General features: G+C 41.4%; 1 protein-coding gene across 7 annotated transcripts in view; it reads left to right on the plus strand.

The window, feature by feature from the left end:
* The window catches only part of CLYBL (citrate lyase beta like), a 296641-nt gene that overhangs the window by 239180 nt on the left and 44698 nt on the right, over positions 1-12763 (plus strand). For all 7 annotated transcript variants that reach the window (XM_021929743.2, XM_021929741.1, XM_009192161.2 and 4 more), the window contains exon 3: positions 8485-8673. In XM_021929743.2, the coding sequence (XP_021785435.1) occupies positions 8485-8673 (189 nt within the window). The remainder of the gene's footprint in view (positions 1-8484; positions 8674-12763) is intronic.

Raw genomic sequence — 12763 nt, forward strand, 5'->3', positions numbered from 1 at the left:
GAAAACAGTTTGGCAGTTCCTCAAAAAGCTAAACGTACAATTACTATGTGATCCAGCAATTCTACTCCTAGGTATATGCCCAAAAGAATTGAAAAGAGGGACTGAAAGAGAAACCCATATGCCAGTGTTCATAGCAGCATTATTCACAATAACCAATTATGAAACAACCCAAAGGTCTACCGACAAATGAATAGATAAACAAAATGTGGAATAGACATAAAATGGAATATTATTCAGCCATAAAAAGGAGTGAAGTTTGGATACATGCTATGACATGAATGAACCTTAAAACATTATTATGCTTAGTGAAATAACCAGAACCAAAGAACAAGTATTATTTCACTCATAGGAAATATCTAGAATAGACAAATTCATGGGTACAGAAAGTAAATTAGGGGTTACCAGGAGCTGGGGCAGGGGAAAATAGAGTGCTGATGCTTAATGGTTATGGAGTTTCTGTTTGAGGTGATTAAAAGTTTTGGAAATAGGCTGGGTGTGGTGGCTCATGCCTGTAATCCCAGCACTTTGGGAGGCTGAGTGGATCACCTGAGGTCAGGAGTTTGAGACCAGCCTTGCCAACATGGCAAAACCCTGTCTCTACTAAAAATACAAAAATTAGCTGGGTGTGGTGGCGGACACCTGTAATCCCAGCTACTCAGGAGGTTGAGGCAGGAGAATCACTTGAATACAGGAGGCGGAGGTTACAGTGAGCCAAGATCACGCCATTGCACTCCAGCCTGGGCAACAAGAATGAAATTCCACCTCAAAAAAAAAAAGTTTGGGAAATAGTGGTGATGGTTGACAATGTTGCATAAGTAATCGGTGCCACATTGTCCATTTAAAGATAATTTAAAAGGAAAACTTTATTTTATATATATAGCCCCAATTTTTTTTTTTTTTTTTGAGACGGAGTCTCGCTCTGTCACCCAGGCTGGAGGGCAGTGGTGCAATCTCGGCTCACTGCAAGCTCTGCCTCCCAGGTTCACGCCATTCTCCTGCCTCAACCTCCTGAGTAGCTGGGACTACAGGCGTCTGCCACCACACCCAGCTAAATTTTTTGTATTTTTAGTAGAGACGGGGTTTCACTGTGTTAGCCAGGATGGTCTCGGTCTCCTGACCTCGTGATCCGCCCGCCTCGGCCTCCCAAAGTGCTGGAATTACAGGCGTGAGACACTGCGCCCAGCCTATAGCCCCAATTTTTTAATGGGCTAAGGATTTAAATAGTTCACCAAAGTAGATATAAAAATGGCCAATAAGCACATGAAAGGATTCTCAACATCATTAGTCATCAGAGAAACACAAATCAAAACTACAATGAGAGACCACTTGGTGATACCCACGAGGATGACTAGAATAAAAAAGACACGTGGTAATAAGTGTCGGCTAGCATGTGGAAAGGAACCCTCACACACGGCTGGTGGGAGCAGAAATTGGCCTAGCCACTTTGGAAAACAGCAGACAGTTTCTCAAAAGGTCAAACATACAGTTACCATATGACCCAGGAATTCTACTTTCTCTTAAGTATACGCCCAAGAGAAATGAAAACCTATGTCCATATAAAAACCTATACATGAATGCCCATGGCAGCATTTCTCATAATAGCCACAAAGTGGAAACAAGCCAGGTGTCCATTAACTAACAATGGACAAAATGTGACCTATCCGTACAAGAGAATATACTTTGGCAATAAAAAAGAATAAGGATGGGTAGGTGCTACAACATGAATGAATCTTGAAACATACTAAGTGAAAGAAGGCAGTCAGAGAAGACTACTTATAGCGTGGTTCCATTTATACATTCGAGAATAAGCGAATCTATAGAGGCAGAAAGTGGTTGCCTAGGTCTGAGAGGGTTGGGGAAATGGGAGTAACTTGCTAAGAAGTGTGCGGTTTCTTTTCGGGGTGATACATACCTTTTTTGTTGTTGTTTTTCAGACAGTCTTGGTTTGTCACCTAGCCTAGAATGCAGAGGTGCAATCATAGTTTACTGCAGCCTCAAACTCCTGGGCTCAAGTGATCCTCCCACTGCAGCCTCCCAAGCAGCTGAGACTACAGGTGTGTGCCACCACACCTGGCTTATGTTCTAAAATTGACTGTGGTAATGGCTGTACAACTCTATGAATACACTAACAGCCACTGAATTGTACACATAGGTAAATTGTATGTCATGTGAACTTTATCTCATTAAAGCTGTTATCAAAATCACAAACCTAAAAATAATTTTCACCAAAATTATTTCTCACAAATAACAACTACAGTGACGTTTCAGTCATTAACTAGAATCGTTTTTAACTTTTTATTGTGGAAATATTCAAACATATACAAATGTAAAGAGAGTAGTGTAAAGAACTCCCATATACACATCAATCAGCTCCAAAACTTGTCAATGTTTTAGGGTAACTTTTCCCTTCACATTTTAGTACAAAAATTTTAAGCATTACAAAAGTTGGAAGATTGTACAGTAGAAACCCATATACGCACCTCCTACATTCTCCCATTAATGTTTACTCTGCGTGACTTAATCTGTATCTGACCATCCATTCATCCCTCTCTCCATCCATCGATTTGCTTCGTATTAATATATCCATTTCAAAGTAAATTGCAGACAGCAGTACACTTCCCCTTAAGTACTCCTGCATGCATATGAGTGACTGGAGTTCAATATTTGTGCTTTTGAGGTGAAATTTATATACAATGAAATGCACAAATTTAAAGTATATGTTCTATGAATTCTGACAAATGTATAGGTTTGTATGACTCAAAGCCATTATTCTAACATCTTTAAAAATATTTTTAATTGGTTGGAGATCTTCAAAACAAATTCTTTTCATAGATTTATTGTATTTTAGTGTTGGAGTTTTTTGGTAAGGTTCTCTCCTTTTCAATTATATCTCTGAAGGGCAGAATTACCAATTATGTATTATAAGCTACCCATCTATACACATCCTCAGCCTTCTTAGTCTTTTGAATGAAAACCAATTTAGCATTTCACTATAAACCTGTGTTTTAATGTATGTTTCATGATTAACATATCAAAAACTTTGCTCTGCCAAAATCTGCATTTTCAGAGTAAACAGGGTGCCTGGCATGTAACGCTTTGTAAAATGGATCAGCACATACAGTTTTAAGCCAGTTAACATACAGTATACTCAATATAGTTGCAGGTTTTCTTTTTTTCAAAAACAGACGAACCAAGTTTTCTTTTTCATGTGGAAAAAATAATGGGATAGAAAACTCAACACTCACCTTGCTTGATGAAACACACGACCAGGTTGTAATAATCAGTGAGAATTCATTTGCCTTTTTTTTCAACGCACTCACTACAACAGTCTCTGCGATCATTATTACAGTGAATTTTTATAGATTTAAGAGAAAAACTCAATATAATTGACTAGTGATGATCTTCTATGTCATAAGCAATGCTGTTTTTAAATACAAATTGATGAAAAGTTATATGAAAAAGGCGATCCTTAAATAGAATAAATTCATTCCATTTTTTATTTTAAACCAAACTTGATCTTGACATTTTCAGTAAGATTTTCATAGAGATGCTCCTGGGGCCTTCTGCTCAAAATTTGGACAACTTCATGCCCGTGACATGACATCATTTTACACATTAGATAAAATGAAAATCGGATGAGATGGACAAATTCAGAAGGGATAGAATTTACTGACGTGTTTGAATACGTGGCATGGCAATTGCCTTTTGCAGGATGAAAATATTCATTGTACTTTTCTGTAATCACAAATGTTGTGGGTCTCCCTGGAGTCTAGAAAGTCTCTCCTATTTCTTAATTACCAAATCTTGGGTTGCACGTAGCTTTCTCGTTGTTCCTGTTGCCCCCAGGGCTGTCTCTGCCATTTCCTCTGAAAACAACTATACATTAACATTCAAGGTTTGAGTCGGGGGCTGGGAGGCGAAGGGAAAGGTGATAATTCAGATGTTATGAAACTGTGATAATGCTATTATTTAAGGCACTTATTTGGGTATGTTTATACTTTGTAGTTTTATAAATAAGCCCAAGGGGCTCCTCTTGGTTGTCACAGTCCCCCTTGAATCTCGTATCCTGTCTGTCTCATCCTATCCGACGGTAGAATTGATGCCGCTCTAATCCCTGGAAGTTTGGAACTAATGAACTGACTGCTGAGCTGCCGCCACGGAGCTTGGTCCCAAACTATACTGTACTTCACACTCGATTTATTCTCCAGATGGCGAGACTGTGCCGCCCTGCTGCGAGGGACCACCTCTTCCACTGGAGTGTAAAAGTGGACGGATGTTGTTTTCTTTGCAGATTTGATCATTCTGAGCTAGAAACTTGCGAGGATGATTAGTTATTAGCTTTAATGGGTGCCAATTGAACCAACTGCACGCATATTTTCTCCTTTAATTTCAGAGTCTGCAGGTTTTGGTGATGGTTGATTTCTCCGCTTTCTTACGTCACCAGAGCGTGTCTCTTCCCCAGGTGATAGGAATCCAGTCTCTGAAATCATAGCACGCCTTGGTTCCCGGCCCAGACAGAGTCACATAATACGGTGGCTTATGGATAAGGACAAGTTTATTAGCCACTGGTCCACTGCACTGAGCAGCATGGCACGAAATAGCGATTGAATGCGGCAACTTTGGGAACACCAATTTTTAGAATGGGGGCCTGCAAAGATTGTAATCTGTGCCAACTTCCTCTATGACCTGGGCAGAGTCCACCTCTGGAACCAAACATGATCCAGGACGCACTATGGTACTTAGTCTCTTCAAAGGTCCAATGTAACTGTTGATAAAGGCCTTAATTCCATTATTCAGTCATCTCCAGCTTGTCAGATCTTGGGGGACAAGTTCATTCCACAGTGAGAGTGGCTCACCAAGGTTGCCCTGTAGCATTAACATATTTAGAACGCAGTCCCTCTGAAACCTCATTTTAAGCAACCTGTATTGCTCCCAGAATATAAAAGCCCCCATAAAAGCTCTTTTTGGGGTGGCCTCTTTTACCTTAATTTCCTTTTTCTCCTTTCTTCCGGAAGCACTTACCTCCCAATAATCGTAGGGATCACCCTGAGAGCCTTTCTGAGAGCCGGCTCAGCCAGACGGCCTGTTGCTAATCCACCTAAGATGGATATTGGAGGGATGGTCAGAGCCGACCAGGAGCCAAAGAAAGGGAGAAAAAAAGAAGGAAAGTGTGAAGCATGAAGGACGAGGTGGTGGAGATGAGAGAGAGCTGAGCGCGCTGTTAGCAAGAAGTACAGTGTGTGTTGCAGAGAGAGGGAACAAGTGAGAGAATAAAATGAACAGAATTTGTTTCTTTTCACAACTGGGTGGACTGTGACTCTCTCGAACTGAATGCCCAGAACTAAACTTAATTGTTCTTAGAAACTGCCTTCCTCCCAACCCAACAGATGGCATGGGCGTGTTTGCTAGCACAGTCACATATTTCACCCTGAAAATACCAAAAAGAAAAAAAAAATTCAACATGCTCGTTGGTTGGGATAAATTCACTGAAGTTGTTGAGTGTTTTGGGATATATACCAGAGGGATGCACACTTGATTTATGTAAATTGTAACAAGCAACAGCCTGTTAATAAGGGTGTTGTATGGCAATATACCTCAAAAGCCATCCTCTCTTTTTGGGAAGGTACAGAATGATGAAGTGGAAAGAGCTTGGTTTTCATTCTGAGCCAAAATTTTTTAAATGCTGAGTATTCACTGCTCATTATTATAATATAAAAGTACTAATCAGATTATGCCTAAAATTGGAATTAGGTACTTCATTTGCAGCCAATTTCACAAGGGCCGAATTTTGCTAAGTAAACTGGAATGTGCTGAAACCATGGCAATCTGACTTTAGATAAAAATCGCAAACAGGTTTAGAACATGAGCTTTGAACAAACAGTCCCTTCAAATCCAAGTGAAGCCAAACAGCTTCGAGATCAGATTTTGTTTGATACCAACCAACATTAACAATTTAGGAAGTTGATGTTGCCAGGGATCCCGCATCCTTGAGCACACATGCAAATTAGATGATGGAGAAGATGACTCAAATAACTTAAGCTTTAAAATGCAGTATGGCCTAAAAAATCGAGTGAGTTCCCTTCAGTTTTCCATTCATACTGTCCCAGTAGACTCTTTGCAAGGCTGACTTAGCTATTTAAAAGGGAACCTGAAAGTTATGTTGCCAAACTCCAGCAATTTCGTTTTTTTGTAGCTGCATAGGCTGCACAGAGCAGAACATGCTTTAGATTGTCCACAGCCATGGATCTAAATGTGCCTTCGAAAAAGCTGGAAGAGTTTTTTAGTTTGCTTGTTTTCATTTTTGAGATGAAGTCTTGCTCTGTGTCCTATGCTGGAATGCAGAAGTGCAGTCTCGGCTCACTGCAACCTCTACCTCTTGAGTTCAAGCGATTCTCCTGCCTCAGCCTCCCGAGTAGCTGGAACTACAGGCACATGCCACCACGCCCGGCTAATTTTTGTATTTTTAGTAGAGATGGGGTTTCACCATGTTGGCCAAGCCGGTCTTGAACTCTTGACCTCAGGTGATCCGCCCCCTCAGCCTCCCAAAGTGCTGGGATTACAGGTGTGAGCCACCGTGCCGGGCCAGAACTCAAGTATTTCTCCCAGCAGCTCTAGACGGCTTTAGAGCCAAGATACTGAGCTAACTTCTGCCCTTCACCTTCAAGATTTTCGTATTTAGGGCCAGGCGCCATGGCTCACACCTGTAATCCTAGCACTTTGGGAGGCCGAGTCAGGTGGATCACCTGATATCAGGAATTCGAGGTCAGCCTGGCCAACACAGTGAAACCCCGTCTCTACTAAAAATACAAAACTTAGCTGAGCGTGGTGGTGGGTGCCTGTAGTCTCAGCTACTCGGGAGGCTGAGGCAGGAGAATCACTTGAACTCCGGAGGCAGAGATTACAGTGAGCCGAGATCACGCCACTGCACTCCAGCCTGGGTGACAGAGTGAGACTCTATCTCAAAAAAAAAAAGAAAAAAAAAAAAGTGCATGGTAGAGCAAGTGGGCGAGTTTTATATCTATGGAATAAAACAAAGGTATGGTGTGGAACCAAGCCATTGTTGGCTACATCATCTCTGACTTTAGCTAGTCTGAGCTCTCTGTTGCTTTTGTCTAAGCTTGGCCTAATTATTGGCAGCTGAAGCTCGGTAAATCAGGACTTCACAGAGCAGTCCTAAACTGTCTTAGGTACTCTTTCCATCTGACCTGACAACTCTAAGCTACCGTTTCCTCACATTGTTTAACTCAGACCACATTTGGAAGCCTTCCTTGCTCCTCCCCACTCATACACCCACATCTGTCTGGTTTAAATCTACTGTCCTGGGTTGTCTTGTTGCTTGGACTTAAGACTCAATATTGGCTTAAATGATTCTTTTTTGTCTCTACTTTTGTTTGCTATTTTTCTAGATCAGTATTGCTTTTCAAATGGCTATGTATTGTGGAGACTTTTTTTTTAAACTACATTCATCAGCAGTGAGAAGCTTTAAAGTTTTATTAGTATCATAAAAACCCTTCCCAAATGAAACTACTTTTGATAAGTGTTCATTCTGACAATGAGAATTTGTTGAGGGCTGTTGGCAAGTTGGAGGAGTTTGCTTTTGAAACTGAAATTGGCAGGAAGTAATGACCTCAAGTGCTTTCTTTCTCTTGACTCCAGCCCTCACCCTTTCCATGCACTTCTTTCTCTCCCCAACCCCACCTTCATCACCCCCAAGCTGAAACCAATAAATAACATACTTGGTTTCATACAGTTTTTCTGGGGACAGTTCAAATACTGAAGCAGACTTTCAGCCTTTCAGCTTTTCTGAACTGTGGAGCAGAGCCTGTCAAGTCAAAGAAAAAAATGTATTTGTCAAGCCCTTCATGAAGGGATTCCTTGCCTTCCACCTGAAGAAGTGGGAGCTTTTATTGTAGTACGCATTGTCAGATTCCTGTGAGCATCTTCTTAATTGAATGTCAAGATTCAACTCAGTTGCAATAAAATAGTGAGTAAAAAAAAAAAAGCATGCTGCATGTGGAAAAAGAAAAATCCTTATTCTTTCCCTAATGTGAAGAAGCTGACAGACGAGACAGCCACAATCTAGATGTTAGCCAATTTGTTATGTTTATTAAATGAGAAAGTGCAGGTAAGGAACATAGAACCATGCTTAGCACTTAGTTAATACTCAATCAGTGAAAAATTACCCATTAACCATTTTCCCCTTCCAATTGGGAAGTAATGCTAATGAGAAAGACGACACTCCCACTGTGGCATTGCAGTGCGTCTCGGCTATGTTACGGCTGTGGCGAATGAAGCCTAGAAATCAACTGCTCACCTTTCAGACTGGATGACTTCTTTCAAATATTACTTGTTTGGTGGACAGGAAATGTGTAGATAGAGTAATGGTGCTCAGACTCTGAATCCACGTTAACAGTTTCATAAACCATTTGATGGTGCTCCCCTCAATGATAAAAATAACAATAAACTTTTTATTGACACTTATAGAATGAAGCTCGACTGAGAATTGTAAAAACTCTTGAAGACTTTGATCTGGGCCCTACTGAAAAATGTGTGAGAGTCAACTCAGTTTCCAGCGGTCTGGCAGAAGAAGATCTAGAGACCCTTTTGCAATCCCGGGTCCTTCCTTCCAGCCTGATGCTACCAAAGGTGGAAAGTCCTGAAGAAATCCAGTGGGTGAGTAGCTAATGCTTTGCTTTAAGATTCAGGAGAGGCCGGGCGCTGTGGCTCACGCCTGGAATCCCAGCACTTTGGGAGGCCGAGGCAGGCGGATCACGAGGTCAGGATATCGAGACCATCCTGGCTAACATGGTGAAACCCCGTCTCTACTAAAAACACAAAAAATTAGCTGGGCATGGTGGCGGGCGCCTGTAGTCCCAGCTACTCTGGAGGCTGAGGCAGGAGAATGGCGTGAACCCGGGAGGCGGAGCTTGCAGTAAGCCGAGATCGCACCACTGCACTCCAGCCTGGGCCACAGAGCGAGACTCCGTCTCAAAAAGACTCAAGAGCAGCTAAGGAGGAGTGGCAAGAAGAAGGGATCTGGGTGCCACAGGTTTGGAAAATGCACGCACAGAGCAGAGAGGAAGGGATTTGAGAAAAAGCAGTAAGCGCAAGAATCCGTTTCTTTCACACAAGGAAAACTCGCCTTTGCCCAAATGCACTTTTGAAATGATGCTTCGCTTCCTAATTGGATGTGTGGTTTGGCCAGAACAAGCTCCTCAGTAGCCCTCCTAGAGTAATCCCTGGAAACTAGGTTGCCCGAGAATTTCATCCCTTCCTCCACCCTGCCCGGCCCTGAGCCAAGGCCTCCACCTGGAAGAGCAGTGACGTAAGTGGCCCTTACTGAGATTCATCTGAAATCATCCCAGGCAGGGAGGGCACATTTGCTGCATATGAAAAAATGAACCCAAAGAAGGGGAGGAAAAGGTCACTCTTTAGGGCAACTGGAGGAATGAACAGGAAGCTTTTAACTAGTGGTTTTAATTAGCACCGATATTATTTCCTGAGCAGTTCTCTAGAGCGTCCTTTTTAAATTGCTGACAGGTGTGTTTGTTTCATGACAGACTTTTCAGCCAATAAAAACCTGAAATGTAAAGTGGTTGGCATGTCAAATTACTTAAGAAAACTTTTGAAATGGGCCTAATTACACGATGATTGTTTTAATTGACAAAGGGTGGAGGGGCTAGATTTTATTTGAGGGTCGCTATTCTTCTGCAGATCTCCACTGAATAAAATAACATTTCACTGGGTCATTCTGGGGCAGAGAATGTGTCATTCTGGGGCCTGTGAGGTGTGAAAACTGGAAGCATTTGTGGTTGGGGTGAGTGGTCAGTGGTGGTTTCGTGGAAGGCACATCTAGTATTACCTCTGAGGCTATGGCTGCCACCACAGCAATAGCCTGAGTTGTCATAGCACCTACGAAACTGCTCACCTGCTGAATGCACCCAGTGTATCAGGTCTGTGCTGCCCAGTCCCACGGCCACTATGACATGTGGATTCTGAGCATTGAAACGTGGCCAGCACAAATTGAGATGTGCTGGAAGTGCAAAATACACACTCGATTTTGAAGACTCGGGACTCACCGAGAGGACAAAAAGAGAATGTAAACTATCTCCATAATTTTTATATTGATTACACATTGAAATAACATTTGGGATCTGTTGGGTTCAATGCAAGACACTGTTAAAATTAAATTCACCTGTTTCAGTTTACCCTCTTAATGTAGCTACGAGAAAATTTAAAATTACATATGTAGCTGCTGCTATACAGTTTCTTTTGGACAGCTCTGTGCTGGATCCTTCCCGAAGACCCGTATTCAAGGACCAGTATTTATTGACTAAGCTGGAGTTCTTCTCTCCAGGGTTACCCTCAGAAGCTGGGAGATACTAGTTAGAGTATGTTAATATCCTGGAGGGCCCTGAGCCCATTCAGATATGTCTTAAGTTGATTGAAATGGACTCTGAAGTCACTGTTCCCTTTTGGTTTCATAGTTAATGCCTATTTATCACCGTTATTACCCTTAATTTCAGACGGGGGAGGGGGAGACCCAGCCAGCCTTCAGCTATGGCTTCTGTTCGCTGTTTTAAATCCTTGGAAGTGAGATACACACAGAAATTTAAATAGGACTTCTAGTTAACAGAAGTCCTTTTGGCTGTTTATTTTTTCCTCTCCGTTTGTATTTATGTGAAGCATAAAACCCAGAGCCTGATGCACAACTGAAAGATGGGCTTACTTGTTTTCTTTTGTGTGAGAATCTCTTGCTCGCCTTTTGTCGCTAGTGTGGGTTCTTGTTTGACTGGCACGGCTTATTGGACTATAACAAGCGTAACCCTGCCTCCTTTGTCATGGGACAATTCTCCCACAAATCCCGAACAGTGTGCATTCTTCCAACACACTATTGGGTGTGCACTGGAATTGAAAGAATTGCTGAGCCCTGCTACTTCATCTCCTCCCCAATCTCTTTGTGATTTCTCCCCCTTCTTCTCCTCCCCCTACCCCAGTCCCCTCCACCTCACTGAAATGAACACTTTACCAGGCCGGAAACATTTAATCGTCTCCTTTTGAAAAAATTAATTGAAACTTCTCCACTAGTTACCTTTTGTGTTAGTACTTAATGCAATTTTTTAAGAAAGAGCGGGAGGAGGAGGAGGAGGAGGATGGGCCAGAATATTTAATTTTTAAATGCCCCTATTGGCTTAAAAACAAAAGGCATTAGGGGTGTTCTCACTAGGAACAGGGAATATATTGTAAAGCGTTGACTTGGTTTTAAAGTCCATGATTTTTGTAGTTATAACTGTCATCACAAAGAACGGGGCAAGTCACTTCACAAGTTTTCTTTTTTTCATGAAAAAAAAAATCCCTACTACATTTTTAACACCAAAACCACTAATACTGTGCTACCACTTTCTAGCATAAATGAGAAATACATTATGTTTTATTTTCATCTACATCAAATACTATACATTTTATCCCCTTAAATTGTCGCCCTCTGCTCCTTCTTGCTATTTTGGTTGAGTTATTCCTTCCCTTGAAAAGTTACTAAGGAGGTGATGATGATGTCCTTTGAAGGGGGGGCAGTGGGAGCAACTGGGAATAATTCTTCATTACTGAAAGCTGTGATTTATTTTAGCCTAATTGTAAAGTTACTGCAAATTGCTCAAAAGCTTTTTAAAGATCCCAGTGATTAGATTTTTTAGGGGGGTGGTGCACCGGCAAGGAGGGGGGCAGCTAGAAGGGGAAATAACACCTCTAATCCCGCTTCTGGTAAATAGGCTGCCAGCTTTTCAAATGAGTTTCCTTTCTATTAGTCAGAATATTATGCTAAGCCTTAAGCATTAGTTTTTTTATGTTACCATAGCAGCCTTATTCCTGCAGGGTGGTGACCTGTGATGATTACAGTACAAAGCTTATAGGGTCTTGAAACCCCCTTTGAAGATGAAAAGTCTTTGATGGTTTATATTTATGCAAATCTCTTAGATATGATTTACCCAACTGAGACTGAATGGAGAGATGATTAAAATTCCCTTTTCCTTTGATATCTATTAATGGCTGAATATTTCTCAAATTTAAAATGAATATCTATGTTTTCATCTTTATTTACAAAAATATCTTTATCATACCTGTATTTCTTTTCCATCTCCCCACATCTTATTAGATCTAGAGAGACATAATAGATTTACAATTTAGAGTGTGTTTTTCCCTCTTTTTGAAGGGGGGGAGGAATCTGGGCAAGAGCTTTTGTATGTTTCCAGATGATAGATTTTGGAATTTGGGCTACCCCACTGGCAGCACAGAGCTAGCTGTGAACTGGTCTCATGGAAAAAATTGGCGAGCTTTGGTCTTCAAAGAATTAAACTTCCTTTTTAAGGTCTTCCTAGGTAAGCTAAAAAATTATGAAGAAAAACCTTCTGAACAAAGGGTAATGGTGCTATAATGAATAATATGGAAGGAAGGCTGCTGAACAGTTACACTGATGTCAGTGCTGGGCACGAAACAAAAGCAGAATGGCAGGTAGAGGAAGACTTCATTGTTTTAAGGGCCTACCATTTGCATTTAACGAAGCGAGGGCAAGAGGCCTTCAGTAAATACGTTTTCAGGGAAAGCGTTTATACTCTCTGCTTCCAGTTCTAACTCCTAGGCCTCAAGGTGCTCCTTTGGGAGAAAAAAATTGTAACGCTTGGGATTTTACTATTTAGTTTAGTGGGAACTTCATTACCTTTTTCTTTGGTCTTCTTCTTTTTTAAAAAAATTCTTTTGTGTGGACGAA

This window comes from Papio anubis, chromosome 15, assembly GCF_008728515.1.
Source record: "Papio anubis isolate 15944 chromosome 15, Panubis1.0, whole genome shotgun sequence".
Taxonomy (NCBI): Eukaryota; Metazoa; Chordata; class Mammalia; order Primates; family Cercopithecidae; genus Papio; species Papio anubis.